We start from the raw sequence: 27,797 nt of genomic DNA on the forward strand, positions 1-27,797 counted from the left end.
ACATGAAGGCTCTCGTTACATTTCTGGCTCGGTGCTTATCCACCCCCTTCATCTCTCCCATGCACATCTGTCAGCAAGCTCAGGTATCTTTTTAGAGAGCGAGCGAGAGAGACAGAAAGCTGGGTGCAGCCCAAGGACCCCTGCCACTTTTGTTCTGACCGCTCTAGGTCTAACATGGTTCTCCATAAAGCCATTCAGGCTGCTCGAGAGGGGGATGTGGAGGCTCTGAGGGCCCTGCATGTGTCTGGATGCCTCAGTCCAAACATCACTGATCCCCAAGGAGCGTCACCTGTTCACCATGCTGCCCGAAATGGGCAACTGGACTGCTTGGAGTTTCTGGTACATGAAGGTCATTTCCAATGCAACACTCGAACGAAGAATGGAGCGACGGCCGCCCATGATGCTGCTGCCACCGGGCATATCCGAGAGCTGCAGTGGCTGCTGAATCAGGAGAAGTGTGGGATTGAGGTGAGCAGTGTGATATATCTAGAGAAAAATTACATTTGACAGCTGAATTGATGACATTCTTGAGTACGGTCTGCTGTGTCACTGTCAATTACACAGGTCATAGATGATGGATGGACACTGTAAGCAAAGAAGCATCTCTTTTATTAATATCACTGACAGCATAATAGCTCATCAGTGTATCAAAAGGTTGTTGTGATGGGCTACTTACTATGCTCATAATTCAGAGCTATTCAAACTGGGTATTGCATGCTGACATGTGTCTTTGTTTTGGTCCACAGGATCGTGATGGTGAGGGAGCGACAGCTCTGCATCTGGCTGCCAGGTTTGGCCATGCGGAGGCAGTGCAGTGGCTGTTGTTTGAAGGAGGAAACACAGAGGCAGAGACCGACTGCGGAGCTCGACCAGTCCATTACGCTGCAACCAGCGGAGACCTCACGTCCCTCAAAATGCTCATGTCTAGCTCTCCACGGTGAGGCCTACACTCATTCAGTCACTTTTTAAGTAAATTTCAAGTCACAAGTGTACTTTTAGTCAAGTCAAGTTAAAATAGGAGCAGACTATTCAATTCTGGAGGGCCACTATCCTTAAAGGGACATTTTTTGGGAAATGAGCTCATTTCACAAGTCTCCTAGAGTTAAACAGTTAAGTTTTCCCAGTTTTGAATCCATTCAGAGGAACTCCGGGTCTAGCAGGAGCACATTTAGCTTAGCTTAGCATAGATCATTGAATCAGATTAGACCATTAGCATCTACTTCGTTTTGCTTTTCGTACTGATCAAGGGGTCTTTCCGTACTGATCAAGGGGTCTGTCACTAGGGTTTTGACTGACACAAGGGTAAATAAGAAGTAAACGAGTATGAGTAAATAAGAAAGCTAAGACATTTGGTATATCTTGATGTGTATATATCTTATTTATGTATGAGCAATATCACATGAGTAGCAGTGCAATGTGGATGTACAGTATATTGGCACTGGTGGGAGGCATGTATTGGCACGAGGTTGCAGGCTGTAGTAGGAATATTTTAGTGCCCCCACCAGTGATTTTCAGCCATATTGCAATGCTACGAGTGTAATATCACATTTATACAACAGTTCGATGGCACAATCATGTATATAAAAAAGAAAATCAAACATGGAGTCTCAAAATCTCCTTCGTACAAAGAACTACTTTCTTCCGCCACTCATTTACATCTGCAGCTGACATCAGAACAGTAGAAACCATTGCTACTTCACCAACATCACTTTAGAGCTAGTATTTGAATGATTCTCTAGCATAATGTCTAAAGTGATGAAAAAACAGGTGATTTTGCTCACATTTTAAAAATATAAGGCTGAACGGCATGAAATGCCATCAGTCTACAGAGATTTTCCAGTATTTCTCTGTTGCAATCGAAATTTCACAATATTTATCCCAGAAAAAGCCAGAGCAAAGCAAACACTACAAGTTTCTGTGGTATAAATACAGCAATACAAAAGAGAGATCGACTTAGAATGTCACTTACCTGATTTATAGTGATTTCTATAGTGAAATGCTGGTTTTCTCCCTTAAAGGCTTATCTTGCGGTTTCTGTTGCCATCTTGTGGCAGAACGTCAACCGCCACTTTCTTTGGTCTGCTCTGACAGTCTGATGGCGGCTGATGCGCTAAATCCAATGCTCCGAATTTATAAATATTTAAAATAGGCACTATCCTTATAAATAAACTGCTTAGTTGCAATCTAAACAACTAATCTCAACTAAAAAAGCCTCAAAAGTATATTATGTTGTCCAACAGCAGCAATATTTTTCAAACTTAAAAAAAAAATTATTACAAAATTTGATCAACAACTTTATCTACATTGACAGAACAGAGCACAAATAATAATCAAATCAATAAGATAATAATACAAATAAATTTAAATTAATCAGAATAGACACACAAACACAAGCAAAAGAAAAAGAAAAAAACATTTACACTACCGGGTCTTCTATTAATTTAATTGTTTTCAATAAACTAAACAATATTTTTCCAAATTTTGAATTTAGTAACTTTTAGTAACCTTTTGGAAAACCAAAAACAATATTTGTCAAACTGTAGCGTGTCCTCTGCTTGTTGCTGTATGTGGGTGGAGTAACACACAAGGGTAAAGGGTAAGAGGCGAGATGAGTACTGTTATTTAATAATAATAATAATAATACATTTTATTTATATTGCGCTTTTCTAAAACCCAAAGCCCTTACAACAAAGTAAAAAAACAAAGCACAGTAAAACAATAAAAAATACAAAAAAATCACAGTAAGAATAAAAGTGAAATCACAAATTAAAAACAGTCCTAAAAAGATGAGTTTTAAGTAGCTTCTTGAAACAGTCCTATGAACCAGCATTCCTAATGTTAGTAGGAAGAGCATTCCACAGTTTGGGTCCACGGAAAGAGAATGTCCTACCTCCTATGGATGTGGAGTTTGCAGTGAGGCTGAAACAGCGCAGAACCCGAGGCAGAGTGTAGACAGTGAGAGGCAGAAATGAATATGGATATCAAGTCACATATGTAACCTGGAGCAGAACCATGAACCGCTTTATATGTTAAAATCAATGTCTTAAAATGAATACGAGACTTGACGAGCAGCCAGTGAAGTCAGGAGTGATGTGAGACCGTGATGATGTATGTCAACACATGTGCAGCAGAATTTTGGATGTATTGTAAAATCTTGAGAGAATTAGCTGGTAACCCTCCAAACAGAGAATGGCAAAAATCCATGTGAGATATGATAAAAGTATGGATGAGTCTTTCAGCATCAGGCCTTGAGAGGAAAGGACGTAAGCGGGCTATATTTCGAAGATTTGAAGAATATTGCACGGCTATCAGCCAATCAGATTAAAGAACTAGACAGAACTGCTCTATAAATAAGTATGTATATATATATATATATATATATATATATATATATATATATATATATATATATATATATATATATATATATTTAAAGGAAGGCATAAATAAATTTTAAGATTCTGAGTCAAAAATAAGTCATAGTATTTTAAACAAAATGTTAAATTTTATCTCAACGTTGATTTAATATCTCATAATTTCATTTTATGTTAATATCTTATAATTGATTCAATATCTATTAGGGCAACAGAATACAGGGAAAATATGCTGTGTGCAATATTGTTGCTAAGTGTTTGCGATATTTCTTGTGCAATAACATTTGATGTGCACTTCAGAAATCCAATATTTATTATCTTTTTTTAATTATGTAATGATCATACTAAACTAAGCAGTTTATTTATTTGTTTCTGATCTAATTAAAATCTAATTCAATTTTTAATATTATAAAAAACTCAAGGTGTAAACATTAAACTTTAAAACACTATGAATGATTGAAGATATTCTGACTCCTATTGGCTGTTGCCATTAGTATTTATTTTCAGCTCTAGGTCCACCTACTGTGGAGGTAGGTAAAAACATAAGGCCCCATCTGCTTGGCACGTAAAATAAATTTCATTAATCGCACCTCCCTGCAATACAAAATCATTGTAATAGTACTGTTATTATGATTTTTATATATTTTGTGCAGCCCCAGTATTAAAATTTCAATTTTTTATATCATAATATCTTAGCATCTTATAAATCTGAACTTTATCGCATAATTAATGCTCATTAATTTCGACACATTATGCCATATTTTGACAAACCATTGCATGATTTCTTCCATAGAAACTGGACTGTTTCATACAGTAATTCTGTCACTACTTGGCTACTCATTCCTGGAAAAGCTACATTATTTGTGAAACCGTTTGCTACAGGCCCTCTACTGTAGTAAAACATCTAATTTAGTTTGGTTTTCTATTGTTAGATGCTCCCATGTGCTCATGTGACTGTAGTGTGTGTTTATGTGTTTACCAAACCATGAGTCATGATTACACACAGGCAGCAGCTTAGAGTCACGTTGCCATTTCTTGAGCTTGTGTTCTTCGGGGAGGCTGGGGAAAGGTCATCTGACACATGTCAAGCCCACCATCTGGGCTCCATCCTCTATAATACATGAGGAGCCTCTTGCCTACCACATGTCACCACCTTTGTGTGTGTGTATGTGTGTGTTTACTGTTTATCTGCACAGACACCAATTCATACTTAATGATGCAGCAGAGCTTATATCTCTCAATAGCTACTTTTATATGCAATCAAATAATGTCTACGTATCTGACTGAAAGGACACAGTGAACATCGATTTTTGGCATGATTTTGCCAGTGTTAGATGTCAATTTGATGTTGTTTTGACATCAAGGTAGTCAACTGACATCAAATCCATTTGCATTTTTGACGTCTTTTTGATGTGTTTTGACATCAAGGTCCCCGCAGGGATATGATATTGATTCACGTTTAGAGTACCGACTTAAATTAATAGTATTTTGTATGAGCTTCAGCCTCTCAGATCATTCTGGAGGATTTTTATTTACTTTTTACTGTTTCTGTTATTGTAAATTTAGTGCCCCATTTTGGGGTGATTTGTTTTGCAGAGTTTTGATATATCACATCACACACATAAGACAAACACCACAAAACATTAACAGTAAAAATAAACAACGGCTACCTCTTTCCATTAAAATTCAGCAAATCACTGAATTTTGCAATGCTTTCAGTCAGGATAAGCTCTGGACTTTGACTGGAATATTGTAACAACTAGGCTTTTTTTTCAGTTTTAGTTCTATTGTAGATTTGCTGTTGTGCTTTGGATCATTATCTTGTTGAAGACCCACATTTAGTTAGGCTTTAGCTGTCGGGACAAAGGAAACAGCTGAAATACTCCACTAATATTGACACCTCTAGTAAAGTCCCTTTAAAGGTGCAGTATGTAAGTTTGACACCCAGTGGTTGAAGTAGGTATTGCATTCCTGGCTCAAAACGAACGCAAGGGTGACGCCAGACTGACGACCAACAGGAGCGAGTGACTAAAGGCTGATTTATGTCGTGTTCTAAATAAAAGCAATGGCACACGATAAAAGCAATATTCTCCATTTTTAAAAGGACTTTTTGTTCTAACCAACACCTCGAATTGATATATTATAAACAACTTTTGTTACTCACAGGTGAACAACAGGATAAACTAACAATGATCACTTCAGGTGCACCTCATCTGCTTTATTCAGTGTAAAATGCTAATAATGTAAGTTGAATGCCATTTTACATGACATTTATTGCCATACTACTGAAAGCAGCAGCAGATCGTTCATCTCAGAACGTAGAAATAAATTAAACCGTTTGAAATTTAACTTCAGTGATTCAGTATGTACTGTTTTGTGAGTCCACTATGCTGTGCTTCTGAATGGTTGAATTTAAATTTCTTTTGTGTTTAGTCTGGGGCAAACAGCCAAATTGCTTATCACTGCAAATCCCCTCACATAGCATGTTTTTAGGACACGCAGTTACAATGTAATGTACAATGTTTACGCTAGTAATATTTATATTATTTGCTAATTAATAAGCACCTCATGTTGAACTCTGAATCTGCGTCTCATTTCTGAGTCTGCTACTGTCCACCTGAAGTCGCGGGTCACAGACGCATGCATTGAGAGCCTCTCTGAAAGAATTAATGAAATACGCGGTTATTCTACCAAGGCAACCCGGGGTGCTGAAATATTATTGGCTAAACTGGCATTGGGCGGGTAAAAGGTACCAAAACAAAGACATAATTCTGGCACGTAATGCACATTTTCAAAGCATAATATCTGACTTCAGCATTGTTTTTCAGATAAACAAGAATGTTCACTGAGCATGTTTCTTATTTATCTGCAAACATATAAAATGGTATTTTTATGCTTTTGAAGAGTCAAAAACTTACATACAGCACCTTTAAAGCAAGTCATTTCACTTGGTGGCCATCTTTGAAATGCCTCCCGGGCAGCATGCTCGGGCATTCTATTTGCATAGGGAAACATCAAACTCTCCAAAATTGCTTGCCACGCTTAAGATTAAATTTCACTATAGGAATCGCTAATAAAATTGAAAAACAACTGTCTCTTTAGTTTATTTGTAAACATTTGAATTACACAAAATCTGCAGAAACTCACGTTTGGTCTGAGCCATTCCCCCAGAGAATCGTCAGTCCATAGCAATCAATAATTGGCTCCTGTTCTAGTAGACGGGGCTTCATTCGCCATATTGACCTTTACACTTTTCTCCATTCAAATCCATATGAGTGACACGTCTTGTGTATTCTATAGTCTTTGACTCAAATGAAGGCTCCAAACCAAAAAACTGATCAGACTTCTGCTGTATAGTTCAGAATCAGAATCAGAAAGAGCTTTATTGCCAGGTATGTTCACACATATGAGGAATTTGTTTTCGTGACAGAGCTTCTACAGTGCAACAGAATTACAGAGACAGGACAAAAAAGAGATAATATATATACATATATATATATATATATATATATATATATATATATATATATATATATATATATATATATATATATATATATATATATATATATATATATATATATATAAATATAGAAGTAGTGTATTTAGTTAGCAGTGCCTAATTAATTAAAATGTTATAGGTTGTTGTTGTTCATCAGAGGTTTTATTTTCCAAATTTTAAATCTTCCAAAGATATAAAAAATTTTTATATGCGCTGATGATTATTGGGAAATTGTTCAAATTGTTCATTGTTCATATGGTGTCTTAGCTGTTTAGTATGGTTTTGATGTTTATTTTGTATGCAGGTGTGTGGACTGTCAGACAGGAACCGGAGCCACTCCACTGTATCTGGCCTGTCAGGAGGGGCATCTGCATGTGGTCGAATACCTAGTGAAAGACTGCAGTGCCAACGTCCATGTTCAGGCCAAAGATGGCATGAGTGTGTTACATGCAGCTGCCCACATGGGACATTATGCACTGGTGGTCTGGCTGGTGAGTTTAGCAGCTACACTCGCTCTGATGATTTCTCTCTGGTATTATTGAATATATCTGAGTGTTAAAGTCTGCATGAACCGGAAGCTGTAACCATTTTTTTTTCATATTGTGATGCAGTTATTAGAGAAATGAAATATTAAATGAGAAAACAGTGGGCGTGGCTTGTTTTAATACTGTGAGGTGATTAGATGTAGAAAAGTGGGCACTTCTTTCAGAAAGATTGTAAAAATTATTTCGGTATAGTTATTTTAACTTAACAGACTCCTCCTCCTCATCATTTCTGGTTGTTGTCAAAACTAGAATGGCATGGTTAGCAGTGTTGGGCAATAGCTAGCTTAACTATATTTCTCAGTAGCGCTTCGGTAGAGTCGTTACTTTCTAAATCAAATAGCTTTTCAGTAGCGAAGCTATTTTATTAGTCAAGTAGCGCAGTAGTGTCCATACAAGCTATATTTACCGATCGCGGATCAATAAGTGACAGCACCAACATTAACGGAGCTGTGAGGCCGGTGTCTAGCTGATGAAAGTAAATCTATATGATGTCGAGAATGATGATTCCTTCTTCTTCCTGTTTTACAACAAAGTTTTTGGTGTGTTACTGCCACCTCTGGTGAAACTTAATTGATGGAAAGATGACTGAGGGAGAGGAGTTATTTCTGAAGCAGGATTCCTCGTGACCATACCTTGAGAATTACATGTTACGATACAATAACTTAACTTCTGATGCTGTGCTCAAAAAAAAATATATTTTAGTATATATATATAAATAAATATGGTTTTATTGGATTTTTTGTTTAAGGTGTTATATACTATAATGTGTTTCTGTTTAGTACAGCATATTATTTACAGTAAATAACTGAACTGAACTATTCTGCCTCATATGTTTCATTGACAGTTTTATTGATCACTAAGATATGGTTGACTTGGATTTAAGTTGCTTCGATTTAAAAATGAAAATTGTAAAAATAGCTTAGATGTAGCTTAGCTACTTTTGCAATGTAGCTTTAAGCTTAGCTTGCTACCTTTCCCAAGGTGTAGCTTTTAGTGTAGTTAAGCTACATTGTAAGTAGAGGAGCTAATAGCATAGCTCACTACATTTTTCAAGAAGCTTGTCCGACACTGATGGTTAAGATACTTAGCCACGCCACTCTAGTTTTGACAACAACCAGAATGCCCAATGCCTCAGACAGTAATCTGAGAATTTACCTGAAAACAAACCGGAGTGTATTTCAGATTTTAATTTCAGTTCAACTTTTTTTAATTTCAGTTCAACCGGTTTCCACAGCAGAATGAACCGCCAACTTATCCAGCATATATTTTAGGCAGTGGATGCCCTTCCAGCAGCAACCCATCACTGGGAAACACCCATACACACTCATTCACACACATACACTACAGTCAATTTAGCTTATTTAATTCACCTATACCACATGTCTTTGGACTTGGGGAAACCGGAGCACTCAGAGGAAACCCACACGAACACGATGAGAACATGCAAACCACAGAGAAATGCCAATTGGCCCAGCCGGGGCTGGAACCAGCAACCTTCTTGCTGTGAGGCGATTGTGCTACCCACTTGCCATCGCGCTGCCCCTGTTTTATTTTCAATTTATTAAAATTTTTTAAGTTGACTTGCACAATTTGTGTTGGGACAACATAAATTAATTGTGTGGAACCCTGCATTTATTTACAGTGTAGTAGGAATAAATAAAATAAAATACTATTGAACTACTATACTATCTGTTTTTCCAAAATTGTTCAGTTTACCTTTTTGTTCGAGCTCTTGTTTTAGAAGACTTGCTACACCTGTTCACGGGAGGCTTGGCATAAAATATAAATAAAATAGATACATATACACTATTATAAACATTAAAACACATTAAAAACACATAAACATAATAACTCATTACATAAAATTGCTATAAGGCAAAAGCAAAGGCGGCATGATCATACAAACTAATAGTAAAGTGCATTGCATCTGGAAAGTATTCATAGCGCTTCACTTTTTCCACTTTTTTATGTTACAGCCTTATACTAAAAAGTATTAAATTAATTTATTTCCTCAAAATTCTACACACAATAGCCCATAATGACAATGTGAAAAAAAGAGTTTTTGAAATTGTTGTAAATTTATTAAAAATAAAAAAGCTGAAAAATTACATGTATAAAGTATTCACAGCCTTTGCCGTGAAGCTCTAAATTGAGCTCAAGTACATTCTGTTTCCACTGATCATTCTTGAAATGTTTCAGCAGCTTAATTGGAGTTCACCTGTGGTAAATTCAGTTGATTGGACATGATCTGAAATGGCATACACCTGTCTATATAAGGTCTCAGGGTTGACAGTGCAAAAGCATACAGCCAAAATTTCAACGTAGGGGCTTCACAACAACTCAGTGAATGTCTTTGAGTGGCCCAGCCAGAGGCCAGATATAAATCCTATTGAACATCTTTGGAGAGATCTGAAATTGGCTGTACACTGTTGCTTCCCATCCAACCTGAAAGAGCTTGAGAGGTAACTGCAAAGAAGAATGGGCAAAATTTTCTAAAGACAGGTGTGCCAAGCTTGTGACATCATCTTCAAAAAGACTTAAGGCTGTAATTGCTGCCAAAGGTGCATCAACAAAGTATTGAGCAAAGGCTGTGAATACTTTATACATGTGTGTGTTTTTTTTTTTTTTTTTTTTCAGTTTTTAACAGTTTCAAAAAAAAATGTCACATTGTCATTATGGGGTATTGTGTGTAGAATTTTGAGGAAATAAATTAATTTAATCCATTTTGGAATAAGGCTGTAACATAAAAAAAATGTGTAATTTGTGTAAACACTGCTGTTTTGTTGTTAACCACTTTTTAAGTACAGTACTAAAACATTTATGTTACTTTCTAATTTTAGGCTAACTGGTAATTCATTTCACACTTTGGTTCCCTTAACAGAGAAAGCAGATTGACTGTCTTGTTCCAAAGTGTAACTTGTGCAACTTTTTTTTTTTCCAGTCAATCTGTTTTCTCTCTTAAGGGAACCAAATTGTGAAATGCTTTACCTGTTAGCCTAAAATTAGAAAGTAATATAAATGTTTTACTATTGTATTGCCTACAGATTAGATCTGGAGCATTGGAACATTATTATTTAAACATTTTAAAAACTCTTATCTCTTTAAGAATTTATCACCGTCTCTGTCTCTGATACGGATATTCAGGCCTCCTTCACAGACCTGGATCTGTCCTGTCAGGATAAGGATGGAGCTACAGCGCTACACTTCGCCGCTAGCGAGGGCCACCATCGCATCGTGGAGCGTCTTTTACTGATGGGAGTGAAGGTCCTGAAAGACCACTGGGGCGGGACACCTCTGCATGACGCAGCAGAGAATGGAGAACTGGAGGTTTCTGCTGTATTCATTCTGTTCACAAATCACTTATGCTTATCACGGCCACTCACAGGATTATAGAGTTTAAGTAGTGACTGATGTGCTTTGACTGAGGTCTTGAATGACAGCTGTAATGTGTGGTTCCCTCAGTGCTGTCGAGTGCTGCTGAATAATCACATCAGTCCGCTGGAGAGAGACTCTGACGGGTTTACTGCACTCCACCTGGCAGAATACAATGGCTATCATGACTGTGCCAACTTCCTGCGTGATGCTGGAGCTCAAGTAAGATAATCAGTACTTTCCTTAGAACTAAAGTAACACTTCACTAATAAAAAATACTTATTATACTACTCCTGAGAGGTAAACAGTCGAGTTTTACCATTTCTGATTACATTCAGCTGATCTCCAGGTCTGGCAAGAGCTATTCCAGCTAAACTAAAAGAGATGAGACTTTCTCCTGAAGAAAAACACAATATAATAAATAAAATATAAAAATTACATTTCACAGAGCGGTTAATAATTTTGTTAATTAAAATAAAATAAAATTAAATAATTTGAACAGTATGTGAATTTGTATAAAAACGGGCAGACATTGTCTCATTTAATAGTAAAATAATGAATAAAAAATAATATTGAAATAAATATAGAAAAAGCACAGAGGAAAAATAAATTATGGTTACTGTCTATACTTTTCATACTAAAAGTCATATTTGTATTTGGGAGAAGATAAAACATTTTCTACACTCAATAACTGTAATACTTCAATTTAAGTACATTTATTTAGATGTTTTATATCCATTAATACTGCATGTTTTGTTAATGCTCCATCTTAAAATAGCATATGTCTGGATTGTGTGATACTGATCCTGAGTTTGTTATTTGTTCATGTTAATTAAATATATGCATTGACTAACACATTACTGTATTTGTAAGTTACGTTAACAAAGATTTAGTATTGCTGAACAGATTGTTAGGTCATGTGATCTAATCCATTGTCAAATACATTAGTGTAGCCTATGTATGAGTAAACATTAACTAATTAGGCTGTTACTGTGAAGATGGATAAGAATATGGTTAAGTAAACATTCACAACAATTCTGCAATTCTGAACAAGGTCATTGTTCCCCATTAGTTCATGTTAACTACTAAATAACTAATACAGCCTTACTGTAAATTGTTATCGAAATATTCCAATAGGGTCTCATTTGAAGCGTTTTGTTTCGTGTTTTGATTCATACAATGTTTAACTTTTCTGAAGTGTTTAGTTGTAGATGTTTAAATTAAGATAAAAGGCCTTAGCTAAAAGCTAAAAAACAGTTACACTAAAAAATTATTCAAAGATGATTCATTGGATTCACTAAATATATGGGCTGAATTTAAACAAACAATTCTGCAAGTTTGTTTAAATTCAGCCTATATAAATTGTTTGCAACAGTTGTTTGCAGAAATCTTTTTTTCAGTGCAGGGTAAAAAAAACATGGCAAATCAAAACATGGCACATGTGCATGTGCAGTGCTTATATGTGAGTAAGTAATGTGTTATGACTGTGGGTGGGGGATTGTCCAGGTATGTGAATGTTGTCCTAATCGTACCTGTTTAAAATTCGGGTGATGGCTCCCTCTGGTGGTGTGGAGTATGCGGAGCAGGACTCTCACTGGTAACACAGGTATACTAAACTGGGAATGAGAATATTTAAATTTATAGGGATGTCAATTACTGTTATATTAAACCGATATTTGATTTTTTTAAAAAACTGTGTTGTGTTTACAAGACAGTGTTTGTTCTTAATGAGTTATTTAGGTATATTTATATTTACATATTATATCTATGTATACTCTTTATATTTATTATGGTCACTCTTTATTTTGATGGTTCATTTGTTGAATGTAAGTTACAATGCATCTAAATGGCAACTAATTCTCATTAGATTATAAGTAGACTTAAATGTCTGTTGAAGGAGCAGTATGAACAGATATTAAGCAGACACGTGTGATATATATATATATATACCTCCCCTGAATGATTTTTTTCCCCAATTTCTGTTTAACGGAGAGAAGATTTTTTTTCAGCACATTTCTAAACATAATAGTTTTAATAACTCATTTCTAATAACTGATTTGTTTTATCTTTGCCATGATGACAGTACATAATATTTGACAAGATATTTTTCAAGACACTTCTATACAGCTTAAAGTGACATTTAAAGGCTTAACTAGGCTAATTAGGTTAACTAGGCAGGTTAGAGTAATTAGGCAAGTTATTGTATAACGATGGTTTGTTCTGTAGACTATCTAAAAAAAAAGTTAGCTTAAAGGGGCTAATAATTTTGATCTTAAAATGGTTTTTAACAAATTAAAAACAAAATAAAAACTAAATAAAACAAATAAGACTATCTCCTGAAGACAAAATATTGTCAGACATTAACATCATTTAAACATCATTGGGAAACATTTAAAAAAGGAAAAAAAAAATTCAAAGGGGTCAAAAAATTCTGACTTTAACTGAATATATCTTTATATATATATATATATATATATATATATATATATATATATATATATATATATATATATATATATATATATATATATATATATATATATATATATATATATATATGTATGTATATATATATATATATATATATATATATATATGTATATGTGTATATATATATATGTGTATATATGTATATATATATATATATATATATATATATATATGTATATATATGTATATATATATATATATATAATATATATATATATATATATATATATATATATATATATATATATATATATATATATATATATATATATATATATATATATATATATATATATATATATATACTTTTATAAAATATACATCAAACACACATACATTATGTAAAAACAAAAACATTATGCACTTATTTCAAGCTAAAGTTCAAAAGGTTAAACATTTTCTTTTCCAATTCACAGCCTTCTTTGCTCCTATTTACCAAGTGTGGCAATATTAGTGAAGTGTTTCAGCTCTGTTTCCTCTGTTCCTTCCATCGCTAGAAGGGCATCACATATGTCACTGTTTGATAAATGAAGTGGAAAGTATGCAAGCGTCATCCTTTCTTTTGATAGCATAACTACGACAGCGTATTAAAACGTTATGCTGGGACAAGCTAATTAGCAAGACACTAAGTACTGTCTGGTTGGCTCATGAAGAGCCGATCAACTATCACTATCGCGGCCCTCTCAGTGTGAGCTCCAGAGCCCCAGGGGCCAAAAGGATACCAGATCCCCAGACTCAGGTGACAGAGGCACATAATCGCAGTCAGTGGCTGTTTTACTCACTCGTGTTCAGTTAGGCCATCATGAAGTCACTGAGAGAGAGAATCGCTGTTTAGTCTGTGTGTGTTGAAGTTTGGTTTGTTTGTGATCATACCTGACAGCTGGTTTTTTGTGTGTCAGGTCTCCCCAAAGGAGAGTGTGTGCAGCGCTGCGGGGATCTTGACAATAATTATTGTTTACTGGAGGAGTAATTACATGATATCAGTTTAATTAGCAGCACAAAAAGCTAATAAAGAAAAGGCCAGAGTTAATGCAAACTAGAACTGGTAGTTTTAATATACATATTTTAAAAAATCAACAACAAATTTAAGAAATAAATGAATAATTTTTCTAATTAAACAAATATAATATAATATAATATAATATAATATAATATAATATAATATAATATAATATAATATAATATAATATAATATAATATAATACAAAACCACCTGTATTTAACCAAACAAATACGTAATAGGCTTTATTTTTTAATATAAGTTAAAAAAAACAAGTTATTTAACCCTAACTGATGCAGAGAATAGCTTCTCATTTCCTAAACAACCATGTCTGAACTTCTTATGGTCATGGAAAAGATGTTTTAGAATGGACAAATTATTGGCATGCATCTAGCAAAGAAAACAGCTAAGGAGATTGCTAAAAACTATTACACCTGTGTAAAGAACTGTCCAACCCATTATTGCCCAAGGGATTGAGACTAAACATCTGTGCAAGCCTTAAGAAACCACATGACTGAGGCTAATTGAAAAAAAGCCCCAAAAGGCTTTAATTTGCTGTGATGAAGTGATTACAGAACATCCCTAGTGCATACAAGCCTGTAGGGCCAGTGCTGTGATATTGGGATGCTGCAATTGGTCTAGATTCAGCAATGTTATGTGCCCAAAGAATGAGTTTAGCTGACTTGCTGTATACTGAATGACCAGGTCCATCCATACATTTTTTTTCTTCCCTGATGGCATGGCCAAGATTACATACTCTGATATTCATCAGGCTATATTCATCAAGAGTATTTCAGGGAGCATGAGAGATCATGAGAGATCATCAGTGTCCACACTTGAACCCTATTGAGAATCTTTGGGATGTGCTGGAGAAGACTTTGTGCAGTCCGACTCCATCTCCTATCATCATTACAAGATCTTGGTGAAAAATTTATTTAATCCTGGATCGCAGAAACATTTTGAAACCATACGGTGAATGCATGCCATGATCGAAGTCAAAGGCAGTCTAATGACAATCATATATAATGATAATAATATAATATAAAGTAATATAATATTTAATAATGTGGCTGTCACGGTGGCGCAGTGGGTGGCACAATCACAGCAAGAAGGTTGCTGGTTCGAGCCTCGGCTGGGTCAGTCGGTATTTCTGTGTGGAGTTTGCATGTTCTCCCCGCGTTAGCATGGGTTTCTTCTGGGAGCTCCAGTTTCTCCCACAAGTCCAAAGACATGCGGTACAGGTCAATTGGGTAAGCTAGATTGACCATAGTGTATGTGTGTGAATGAGTGTGTATGGATGTTTCCAGTGATGGATTGAAGCTGGAAGGGTGTCCGCTGCGTAAAACATATGCTGGATAAGTTGGCGGTTCATTCCACTGTGGCGACCCCTGATTAATAAAGGCACTAAGCGGAAAAAAAAATGAAGGAATGAATGAATAAATATAATATTGTAAATTCGACATGAAATGCTAGCAACAGAATGTGCGTGAAGTGTGATCGGATCGGTTGGTCCTGCATATGTAATGGTGTGTGTAAGTGATGTGTGCTCCTCGCTCGCTTCAGGTGCCCGTGACAATGAGGTATTAAGTGCAGCTCATTTAAATTTGCGTAACATCAAATTAGTTACGCTTTGATACTAATGTGACGCCTCAGAGATTAGAACTGTCTGTTCACACACCATATCGATTCGCCATCAAGCCCTGTTCTGTGATCTTTGCCCTTCAGTGGAATTAAAGTCTTTCTCTAACAACATTACAAGACATTCAGAGCAGCACAGTTTTTAGTGACTAAAACACACACACACACAGTTTTTTGTGTGTGAACGGTGAAGACATTTCATAGGTTTCCACTTGTTTTATACTACACAAAATATTTTTCTACCTCAACCCCTAAACCCAACCCTCACAGGAAATAGTGCACTTTTACTTTCTAAAAGACTTCTGAATGATTGATGAGCCACTTGAAAAATGGGGACAATGTAAGACAACATAATTCCTGTCGTACCTGTCAGTATATTATAGAATCATTTAATTACAGTCATTTGCAGTGGTGGACGAATAACGCAAATTAATCACTTCATTAAGTCTACTGAACAGATACCTCAATACAATCTTACTCCAGTAGAAGTATGGAGTGTATAAAGCTTGTAAAATCGGTGAATCATTTACTGGAGACTCACTCTGAATGGATCATTTTAATAAGTGAGTTTTTTTTTTTAACCCTAGACTCACACTGAAAAAGGATTTAATTTATAAAACATAGAAGTGAACATAGCCAGAATAAATTGTAATTTATATTAATGATTATGGCTCACGTGATGATTTAAAGTGGTTCAATTAACCCTATATTTAAGTTAAATATGTTTACTTAGAGTTATGTCTGACAGCTGTGCATATTCTCACTTCAGGTTTGTTGGTTGTAACATTTGTGTGGGAAGGATCATACGTACATTTTATCCAGTTTTGTGCGTACATCACGTTTATAAATGACACATCATTTGAATCAGGGATTCATTTCCTGGAGACTCACTCTGAATGAATCATTTGAATTAATAGGCTGTCAACTCATTCACAGATATAAGTCTAATTCACAAATGAATTGTTCAGTGCAATTTGTGAATCATTTTAAGGTTAACTGATCTAATTAGGCTTTTTTCATGAATTAAACACCTCTTTTGCCCCTTCAAAATAACTTTTTACTCCATTCAGAAAGTTAAAAAGTACAATATTTTATTTTGGAATGTTGTGAAGTAAAAGTTTCCTCAAATAATAAAAATTCTCTGAAAAGGTACACTCTAAAATATGACGTTTGTTGTTTGTTCAAATTAAAATGAGCTGAAAAGACAATTCTTGAGTTTTTTTGGGGGGGACAACTTAATTGTTTATGTTCAGTCCACTTAAATTTGTAAAAAAAATAATAAGTTGCTTGTGTACAGTACATTTTAATGGTCCGTGTGTTGAATTTAAGTTACATTGCATAAATGCCAATTAATTCTCATTAGATTAGACTGTTAGGTTGGGGTTGGGGTTACTGTAAGTTGACATGTACTTGCAAAGTTTCTTATAGTTAGTTAAATGTCTGTTGAAGGAGCATTATTAACAGATATTAAGCAGACAGTCTACTAATACTCAAATGGACCATCAAAATAAAGTGTTACAATAAGTTAATTCCTTCACGTTGTCTCAACACAAATCGACTGTGTGTATTCCAGCATTTTTTACAGTGTACAAATACTTAAAATATGTAATTAAGCACAGCAGTGAAGTAAAAATACTTACGCAGTTACTGTTCACCACTTTAAGTTTGTGTTCTTATGTCACAAAAATACACCCACAAGTGTAAATGTGTGCTGAGTAAGCTGTGGCAGCGTTCAGACCTTTAAAGTTGTAAAGAACAACAGTTCACCTAATCCCACCAGTGAATTATTCATACTTTACTATGAAGACCTCCTGTCTGAGCTGACTGTTAGTGTGCTGATCCTTAAGCTTTTGGCACTGATGGCTGGAGCACTGATGTGACTCTGCCTGCTCTCACTTTACACTCCGGTGGACGACTGTAAGTGATTTCAGATTGCTTTATAAACATAGGACTCATGATGTTTATCTATTTTTTTTCTATTTAAAAAAATAATTGATAGTCAGCTGTTATGTAAGAACCGTTCTTTCTTTGTTGTAATTGAGCAACTTTTCATGGCTTTGCTGCATGATGTAAAATATGTAGGATGGCTAGAGAGTGACCTTCAGAATAATTATAGCAAGTTTTGCTTCTTGGTTTGTGGAATCATACACGGTTTATCTTGGTCATTCTCTGTAATTATTGTCTGAAGGTTTAAAATGAATGTCCGATTACTATTTTGTAAATATCAAAAGAAGCTTTTGTATAATAGTAAAAATAAGAGAGAGAAAAAATATTCTCATCAAAAAAGAAAAACATCTGGTCATGTCATTTTTTTATTATACATTTATTACACATATTAAAATGTTTTAAATATTTAACCATAATATGAACTGTATTTTACTGTAGGACAGTTATGTGGTATATTACAGTATTTTGAAGTTGCATTGTGAAAATTATTGTATATTTTACATTAAATATATACATACAATTCTGCAAATACATATACATCAAGATAAATGCAGCTGTATATAATGTAGATAGTTTTTTTTGCTGTAATTGATTTACAGTAAGTTATTGGTAAACTGCTGCCAGTAAGTTACTGTAAATTTTTTACAGGAAATTTTTAGTGAAGCGAATGCGTAATCTATAGCATGTGGTTACTTGTTTTGTATTTGAAATTGTTTTGTATTTAACATATAGTTATGAAGAAAGTTAAGAGTCTGCTTGAAAATTCTCAGGATTTGCTGGAAAGCTTATTATGTGTTTGAGTTAAATATTAACATTTGTAGTGTTTCATAAAGGTCTGATAACGTTTCTTATAATTATCAAATTAATCAATGGCAATTGGTCAGAATAACAAACCAAATATTCTGGGTTATTTGACCAAATATTGGTTAGCCTTTTACTCTTCTGACGTTAAATCATTGGTATTATATTGTTATCTAAATTAATATAAAAGTGTCTGAAAACATGGCACCTTTTTTCATTCATTTACTATTTTATTGTGAGTGCTAAAAGTGGTTATACCAATCTCAACTTTTGATTTAGTTGCTTATTCTTATTAATTTCTATGATTTCCATCATATTGTTTAGTATGATTTGCTTATCCCCAAAGAGGAGTAGGTTTGGGGTAGTTTGGAGGTACGCCTCCTTTAAAAGTGTTTATGGTTTCATACAAATGAAATCATAAAAATGTATACAAATTTGCTACTGTACTTTCACACTTTCCCTTTTTTCCCTCTGTCCATGTGTGTATGATTTCAGGATTCATTAATCAAGAGAAAGTTCTACAGAACATTGTGTATTTTGAATAAAAATATTGTAACTATATTTGTTAACTATTTAATCACTCAAATTTTTTTTTCTTTTCCTGCTTGTTCAACTGACTTATTTAAAATGAGTTGAAACAACACAATTTGAAATTTTTTTGGAGGGACAAATTAATTGTTTTATGCTTGGTTCATTAAAATTTGTTAAAACGATTAAGTTAACTTGGCGGTTCATTCCGGTGTGGTGACCCCTGATTAATAAATGGACTAACCTGAACAGAAAATGAATGAATGAATGATTAAGTTAACTTAATCAATTTGTGTTGGAACATATCGAAATTGTGTGAAACCCAGCATTTTTACCCTAATTATAAATTAATGCATTTTAACTGCTACTTTCTTTCTAAAAAATCTTACGACCTAACATTAGACCAGCACAACATGATTACCTATAAAACAGTAAATTTTACAGTTGATAGTCACTGAGCTTTGAAAGCAAGATCAGAGTCCACAAGTGGCCATAAGAGAAGTCAATCACTGCAGTTGCAGGTATGGGTCATTTGAACCGTCCGATCAGATGACTGAACTCTATAGGCAGTTTTCCTTTGCTAACTAACAGGGAGGTCTGCTATACTAAACAGTCAGAGCTCCTCTTTCACTTTTCTCATGACTTTTTTCCCCTCACAGGGGGCTTCAAAACAGATCAGGGTGTACATGGTACTTTAAAGGTGCTGTACAGTATGGAAGTTTTTGACTTTTCTAAAGCATAAAAATACCGTAATATGTTTGCAGATATTTAAGAAACATGCTAAGTGAACATTCTTTTTTATCTGAAAAAACAATGCTGAAGTCAGATATTCTGCTTGAAAATGTCTGTTACATGCCGGAACAACTATCTTTGTTTTGGTCATTTAACCCGCCCAATGCCAGTTTAGCCAATTATATCCACCTGAGACCCCGACCATTGACTTGTGTCCTCTGTAGTGGACATTGTGTTTTCATGGATTTTCTTAGAAGTTTTTGGGCTACTCTGTCAAGTCCTGTTGTACTGTTCAGAGGACATCCTGGGCTTTCTAGTGATATGTCATTTGATTGGCTGGCATGCTAGTAACCACTTCTTACACTGCATCCAAAATGGCCGGCATACAAACAAGCACATTTTATGGGAAGGAGAGAGATATGTAAAATTTAGCTTTTTAAATGTTATTTACTAATATCTTTACATATATATATTTTTATTAAAGTTTCAGGAACAATACATTTAGCTTTCAAAGCTGTTAACTTGTTTGTGTTTCAAAATTTCATCCTTTCTTAAATGTCCACTATAGTGGACACCAAGACCATCTCAATGTAATTAATGACTGCATGTTGTAGGGGGCAGAACTGAAGCAGAGAGGATGCTTTATAAGATAGTTGATGGAGACTCTGACTTAGAGTCTGACAATCAGACAATTAGAGAATTACAGACAATTAGAGAATGACAATCAGTTTTAAATCGTTTTTATGTTCAAATTGTTTTGGATTAGCATCACTTCTTCTTTGTTCTTTTTTTTAGTTCGGCTCTCTTTCAGACTAAACTGTTTCAGGAATTTCAATTCAAATGGAAAAATGGCTTTTGTTTTGTTTTTGTTACATTAATGTTGGATTAATATCCCTTAACAGCCATTTCCTGTACAGTTTTGTTGTCTGAGCTTGGCGGTCGTTTCATTGACATTTACATTAAGTTATTTAGCAGACGCTTTTATCCAAAGCGACATACAAATGAGGACAAGGAAGCAATTTACACAACTATAAGAGCAGCAGTGAACAAGTGCTATAGACAAGTTTCAGGTGTGTAAAGTCTAAGAAGCAAAGCATTAGAATTTTTTTTTTTTTTCAAACTAAAATGGTCCTGTGGTCCACTTCAGTGGACATGCTGTAAAAATAAAAATTAAAACAAAATGTAAAAAACTCTAAATTGTAGAATTTTTTTTAAACCCAAAGGATGTAGGAAATCACAGAAAAAACAAAAAAAAAAGAAAAAAAATTTCTTTGAGGATAAGTCAGCACCCCAGGTTACATATTTCACGACACGACATATTTCATTCATTTGTTCATTCAGAAAGGCTCTCAAAGTATGCGTTCGTGACTGAAATGTGACCTCCGGTGGACAGTAGCAGACTCCAAAATGAGACATATGCTGCGTCCCAATTCGTATACTTATACTACACCCTAAAAGTATGTACTTTTTTGTGAAGGAAAAGTAAACAGATTTGAGTGTGTAACAGAAGAGTTTGCAAGCTTTTGGGACATACTACTTCCTCGTTAACAGATCGTTGTGTTGCTTAGTTACGAGCCCTGTCAATCATCCACACATCATCCACATTTCTTTCATATTTAATTTCCTACCTTATTGGAGAAGCAGCAGCAGCAGCAGCAGGTTAATCTCCCATTCACGAGTCTTTCATGCAGAGAAATCTCCTCAGGTGTTTGGATAATTCTGCATTCAGACGTTAATGTCCAAACACGTCTTTATATAAATTCAGTATTGTTGTTGTAGATTAAATATAACACAGAAAACACGATTAAAATATGTTCCAGTGGGCTAGATATTAATTACAGTCATACAAACATCTTTACCGAAGCCTTTCTACTTGACGGTTGGTCTCGTACATCCATCATGTTTGTATTTTGTTTACACTTTTCACCCGCGTTTGTAGTTCTAATCGAATTCACGCCCTACGCACAATGTATTGTGGGCAATATCAGCGGTTAGAGTATGGACGCTTCTACACTTCGAGTTTTTACCGGAAATAGTAAGAACAGTAAGTAGAATAGTAAGTAGAAACTTTGGCGTACTCTTTTCAACATACTACGATTTGGGACATACTAATTCTACTTTCAAATATTATTTAGGATGGATAGTATGCGAATTGGGACGCAGCACATGATTCACGTTACATATTATGAATGTAAACATTAGGTGAGCAAGTTACATTGTAACCCCCACCCCCTTCTGATTAATATATTTTAAACCTCTTTAATATTATTAAAGGTAGATGGTGAATCGCTGTGTTAGTTTGCATTATTTCAGAGTCCTAAAGTTAAATTTTAAATGGTTTATTTTATTTTTACGATCTGAGGTGAACTACCTGCTTCTGCTTTCAGTAGTTTGGCAATAAATGTCATGTAAAACTCACATTATTGGCCTTTAACACTGAATAAAGCACATGAGGTGTACCTGAGGTGATTGTTGTCAGTTTTCTGTTGTTCAGCTGCAAAAAACAGAAGCCATTTCTAAAATATAAATTCCAGGTGTTGGTTACTACAAAAACTCCTTTTAATATGAAAAAATTCCTTCTATAGCATGCCGATGCTTTTATTTAGAACCCGACTTAAATCCGAGTTTAAACTCGATAGTCAGGCACTGTCAAACTTACATACCTGTACTGCCTTTAAAACCTGCATCGCTCACTGTGAATGTTTTTTGTATATGACATAAAACACTGCATTCTCTTATTTCTCCAGCAGTCTCCAGACATTGTTCTCATAGAGGAAGAAAGGACCTTGTTTAGCTCAACCGACCCCTACCAGGACATTGAGGACTTGAAACACAAAAGCAAGATGGAAATCTGCAAGGTGATGATTTTTAATTCTAAACTGATATTAAGCAAACATGACAGGACACACTTGCTCTTAATGGCTTGGGCTGTTTTGGTGTTCCTAGCAGCCGGTGAATGAAGTTTCTCCTCAGCCTCGTCCTTCTATAGCATGTCTGGAAACTTCATCTACATTATTGGATTCGTCACAGGCTAAGAAAGCTGGAGCTGGAACCATTCAACACATGCAAGTGGCCTCTACAGGTATGAGTGCATGACAATGCTGATCTGAAACCTTCACAGATCAAATGTGTGATTTCCTTAATCCAAAGGAAATGTATATTTGTGTTTGGTTTACAGTTGTAACTTCATTTAACATGAGGAAGCATCTTGAGGAAGAGGAGGCCATGTTATCTCATAAGTCCATGAGGTCGCTGAGACAAGCAGGGATCACGGCGGTCTTCACTGGACAAACAATGAATGTACAAGTATGTGATAATCTCAACATGAAAATGTCAAAATGAAATCACACAATATTACTTACTTTTGTGTTCATATAGTGCACATTTTTCCAAAGTAGATGAGTTTCTTCATAATTTGTCATTTGATTGTAATGACATGCTCAGCCTCTGAATCAAAAGACTGTTTCCACTAGAACTCCAGAAAGAGTAACCTTAGAATTCAGACTGAAATAAAAGTGGTTCTAAACCAGGGTTGGCCAAACTCGGTCCTGGAGGGTCGGTGTCCTGCAGAGTTTTGCTTCAACACTAATCAAACACCGCCTGAACATGCCAAGCAGTGTCTTCAAGATCACTAGAAATCTATAGGCAGGTGTGTTTGATTTATAGTTTAGATTAGATTAGATTAGATTCACCTTTATTGTCATTACACATGTACAAGTACAAGGCAACGAAATGCAGTTTAGGTCTAACCAGCAGTGCAATAGCAGCAAGTGCAGGATATAGGTATAACTTGTAAAGTGCAGTTATAGAAAAACTATGGTGATATTTACAGATGAATGTACTATGAACATTATATACAGGTTGTATTAGCTATGAACAGATTTACAATAAATGAATATATGTACAGGTGGCTATTAATAATCAGAAGTGTGCAGATAGATAAACAATTACAAATGTATATGTACAGTGGGTGTGTACCCACTGTGTACATACTTAGTGTGTGTACATAATTAGGTGTGTACATAATTAGGGTGTGTACATAATTAGGGTGTGTACATAATTAGAAATGTCCATGTGCAGAGGGTATGTACAGTTCAAATAAGTGAATCAGTGCAATGTAATGTAATGAATATGTGCAAATTTAAATGTGCAAATGTTAAACAGTGCAGTGATTGTGAGGAGTATAAGTTAGAGGAGTGTGGGGGGTGTATTGGGGGGCAAACGAGTCAGTGAGGGGCAGAGTTCAAAAGGGAGACAGCTCTGGGGAAAAAGCTGTTCCTCAGTCTGCTGGTTTTTGTCCGGGGGAGCCTGAAGCGCCTGCCGGAAGGCAGGAGAGAAAACAGTCTGTGAGCAGGGTGAGAGGTGTCCTTAAGAACCGCGCAGACAGCGTTTCTTCTGGATGTCCTCAATGGCTGGCAGACAAACTCTGCAGGAACCGGCCCTCCAGGACTGAGTTTGCTCACCCCATGTCTAAACAGTACCAAAACAGTACCAAATTAGGATTTTTGGCTTGTAACTATAGCAGAACCCTTTTATTATATGGTTCTAGAAAGAACCATATTTTAAATGTGCTGTATAAAAACTTAAAGTCTGCATGAACCTGAAGATCATGAATGTTTGTTTTGTGAGAAAATTGAAGTAAATATTTAAGCAACTTTTAAAGTAGAATTAAAGATACACAACCACATATTCTTGACGTTAACTTGAGCTCTTAATAATTTCCATTATAAATGCACACATATGACATGTTGTTGAAAGTGACTCTTCATACTTAAGTAAAAGTACCATTACTTGCCTAAAAATTTAGTGCAAGTAGACTACTGAGTATCTGTTGTATATAATACTCAAAGTATGAGTAAAAAGACCTTTCAAAAGTACTCAAGAGTAGTGAGTATTACACTGTGAAAAGATGATGCATTTACTTGTAATTTGTGGATGTGTGTAAACGTAACATTCTGTAGTGCATTTAGTTATTGCCCATCAGGCACACAACATCATAAGACATTAATATTAGGTTAGATTTAGGTTGTGACGTCAGGTGACCAAAATTCAATGTCTAGCCAGTGCCTAAGGACAACGCTTTTTTGACGTCCAATAATGACGTCAAATGAAGTTGATGTCTGTTTGATTTTAGGTTGTGTTAGAAAGCAACCATAATCCAAAATCAAGCCAACATCTTAAAACCATGTCATACTGATGTCAAATAATTACATTTATTCATCAGGTATGGCAACCAAAATCTGATAGACGTCATAGTGGTAACGCCCAAACAACATCCAGCTGTAACATCATTAGACGTTGATTTTAGGTTGGATGTTGGACATTGATATCGGCTGACGTTGGGTTCTGACATCAACCCGATTTTCATTTCCAAACAAGATGCAACATCCCCAAGATGCAGGGGTACAATGTCAATTTGACATCATTATGTTGCCTTGAGCCTGCTGGGTGTTTAAGGCCATTTCGTATGGCCATCATACAGTAAACATCAGTCATCTTCTCATCAGGGACATGCATCTGAATAGTCTCTGGGTCAATGCATGTAAAGAATTTGGTCATCTTCTTAAGCACTTTTAATGCTTCCAAACAGTTTGCAGCAATTATAAATTGCCCATGATTTGAGGTAGTTTAGTATGACGCGATTTACTTTACTTCTATTACAATTTCTGAGGAGACTACTTACAGTAATTTAAGTATTTGTAATTTGTTACTTTACACCACTGCAGATACAGTAGCATTGTTTGCATGAGTCTGTATTAAAATATAATTGTATAAATCTATCCACAGAAAGGAGACAACGACATTGTTCCGCTTGTGACACTGGAGGCAAATATTGCTGACATTGATTCTCTGATCCCGACTCATGATGAGAACGGCAGGCCCATAGCTGAATGGAAGAGGCAGGTTATGGTGCGCAAGCTTCAGGCTCGACTTCAAGATGAAGATGACCACAGCAGAAAAGTAAACTAGTCAAACCTCTCTCACATTAATCTGTATAATCTCTGCTATATTTACTGTCACACAATCGGACAATAACAACTGTTTCTTCTAAAGCAGGAAATCAGCGGCAAACACATTGAGGTGGATGGCTGGAGGTATTCCCAAGTCCACAATGTGATTTTGGGGCCCTTTGGAGAGCTGCTCACTGAGGATGACCTGGTCTACTTGGAGGGACAGATTGAAACAATCTCCCTTCAGAAACGATGTCAGGCCTATGAACTAGAGCTTGCCCGGCTGGCGGAAGAGCTCAGGGCCATCCTTCCTGCTCCCATCGTTAATATCACTGTCAACACACAGTGCCCCCAGCTCCCAAACATGGAGGAATCTCTGCCTCTTCCTGTGTGGTACAACCGTATCTCAAATATAGTAAAGAGCATGTCTTTGCTTCTGACAAACCTCTCCGAAACAAATGGCGAGGATGGGATCTATAAGATGCCAAACACAGATCTGGCTTCAGTTTTTACATATCAGCCGGAGAGGCAAAGTTCAATCCGAGGACGAAGGCAGAAGGTGGAACTGGAGATCCAGCAGTCAGGAGTTTCTGTCAGAAACCTGAGGTCCAATTTTGAGAGTCAAATAGGAAACATCTACCCATTTTCTGGCCTTATAAACAACACATCCGACACAAGGCAGCAAAAACTGTCGACAAATGGAAGTGAGCCGCCCATGGGGACAATCCAAAGCACCGACATAAATCACCTTCATGACAGTGCCATAAAATGCCAACAGGCACCAGGCAGAGATGCAGCAAAAGTAATGGAGACCACCTGTTTGCGGAAGGAGCGTATCGTTGTCTTGTTTTTGAGCCACTGGAAAAGGTCTGCATATGCAATATCACTGCGGGCCAAGATGAAACAGGAGCTTGGCACTCGTACAGGAGAAGAAATAACAGCTCCAGTCTCCAAGCCAGGAACTAGATCACTGTATCATCTCTATAGGCAAAGAACTGCAATAGATAAGATGATTGGCAACTGGAAACGGGTCACCTCAGGCGTCCCATCACGACAGATCCGGAGTCTCCAGAGGAAGCGCGTCACCTATTCGCCCGAGCAGTTCCTTCCTCGAGTGGACGGCGCTCTGGTTGCTTACGACAGCCTGACCCTTGACCTGTTCATGCTCGGTTATTTTCACATTCTCGAACAGGACCTCACAGCTGAAGAGCGCAAGATGAGACACCTGTTGTGCTTTGAGGTGTTCGACCATGTTGGGAATTTTCCCTGGGAGACGGTCCGAGACTTCCATCGGGCCGTCCTCAGGGACATTGAAGCTGGGAGACGTGAGTGGAAAGATGGTTTTGAGGACATCAAAGCACAATATTTTGGGAAAAAAGAAAATGGGATTTCTAAAGAACCTGTGAATGATTCCCATGCAGTACCGCAAGTCATCATTGAGAATATCACACCAAACGATGAAAGACATCTCAATGGAGATGGAAGCAATGATTTCTCAATGTTTAATAATGATGAAATTTGCAAATATATCGACCGAAGTTTCACCTTCTGGAAGGAGAAAGAAGCAGAGTTGTTTAACTTTTGAGATTTTTGAATTGGTTAATATGATGCATTAAAGCTCTATACGTTTGAGATATTGGCTGTTTCTCAATATGCGTTCTACAGCGATTTTGCGTCCTCGTTTATCGTCATCATCAACCGCCAAAGTTCAGTTCCAAAACTCAAGACGGAAGAACGGAGGATGCGTGAAAGTTCCCAGATGTGTTCTTGGTATCGAGGATGCACCGATGCAGACTTGAGCACCGAACTCGCTCAAGAAGTTCCAGAAGTCATTGCAGCTGAATAAAGGAAGTGGGAAGCGCAGCATTTTATATAGATTTATTACTAAAGTTCAGAAATAAAACTTATTCATCTCAG

At 35.9% G+C, this 27,797-nt stretch overlaps 1 protein-coding gene across 1 annotated transcript; it reads left to right on the forward strand.

Annotated features, from left to right (window-relative positions):
* Positions 1–174: 174 nt before the first annotated feature.
* Positions 175–27,531, forward strand: espnlb (espin like b). The gene is made up of 10 exons (XM_056466431.1): positions 175–468; positions 747–937; positions 7,181–7,367; positions 10,566–10,748; positions 10,884–11,015; positions 22,677–22,787; positions 22,879–23,011; positions 23,108–23,235; positions 25,717–25,890; positions 25,984–27,531. The coding sequence occupies exons 1-10, from the start codon at positions 175–177 to the stop codon at positions 27,463–27,465; spliced, it is 3,015 nt and encodes a 1,004-aa protein (XP_056322406.1). The 3' UTR covers positions 27,466–27,531.
* The last annotated feature ends 266 nt before the right edge of the window (positions 27,532–27,797 follow it).

The sequence above is a fragment of the Danio aesculapii genome, chromosome 2 (assembly GCF_903798145.1).
Source record: "Danio aesculapii chromosome 2, fDanAes4.1, whole genome shotgun sequence".
Classification (NCBI taxonomy): domain Eukaryota; kingdom Metazoa; phylum Chordata; class Actinopteri; order Cypriniformes; family Danionidae; genus Danio; species Danio aesculapii.

What these genes read in the sequence shown, in the direction of transcription:
- espnlb (XM_056466431.1), top strand. Translation starts at nt 175, where the DNA reads ATGGTTCTCCATAAAGCCATTCAGGCTGCTCGAGAGGGGGATGTGGAG. An exon ending in AGGAGAAGTGTGGGATTGAG is followed by an intron (nt 469 to 746) that starts GTGAGCAGTGTG and finishes TTTGGTCCACAG; the next exon opens with GATCGTGATGGTGAGGGAGC. An exon ending in TGCGTGATGCTGGAGCTCAA is followed by an intron (nt 11,016 to 22,676) that starts GTAAGATAATCA and finishes TTATTTCTCCAG; the next exon opens with CAGTCTCCAGACATTGTTCT.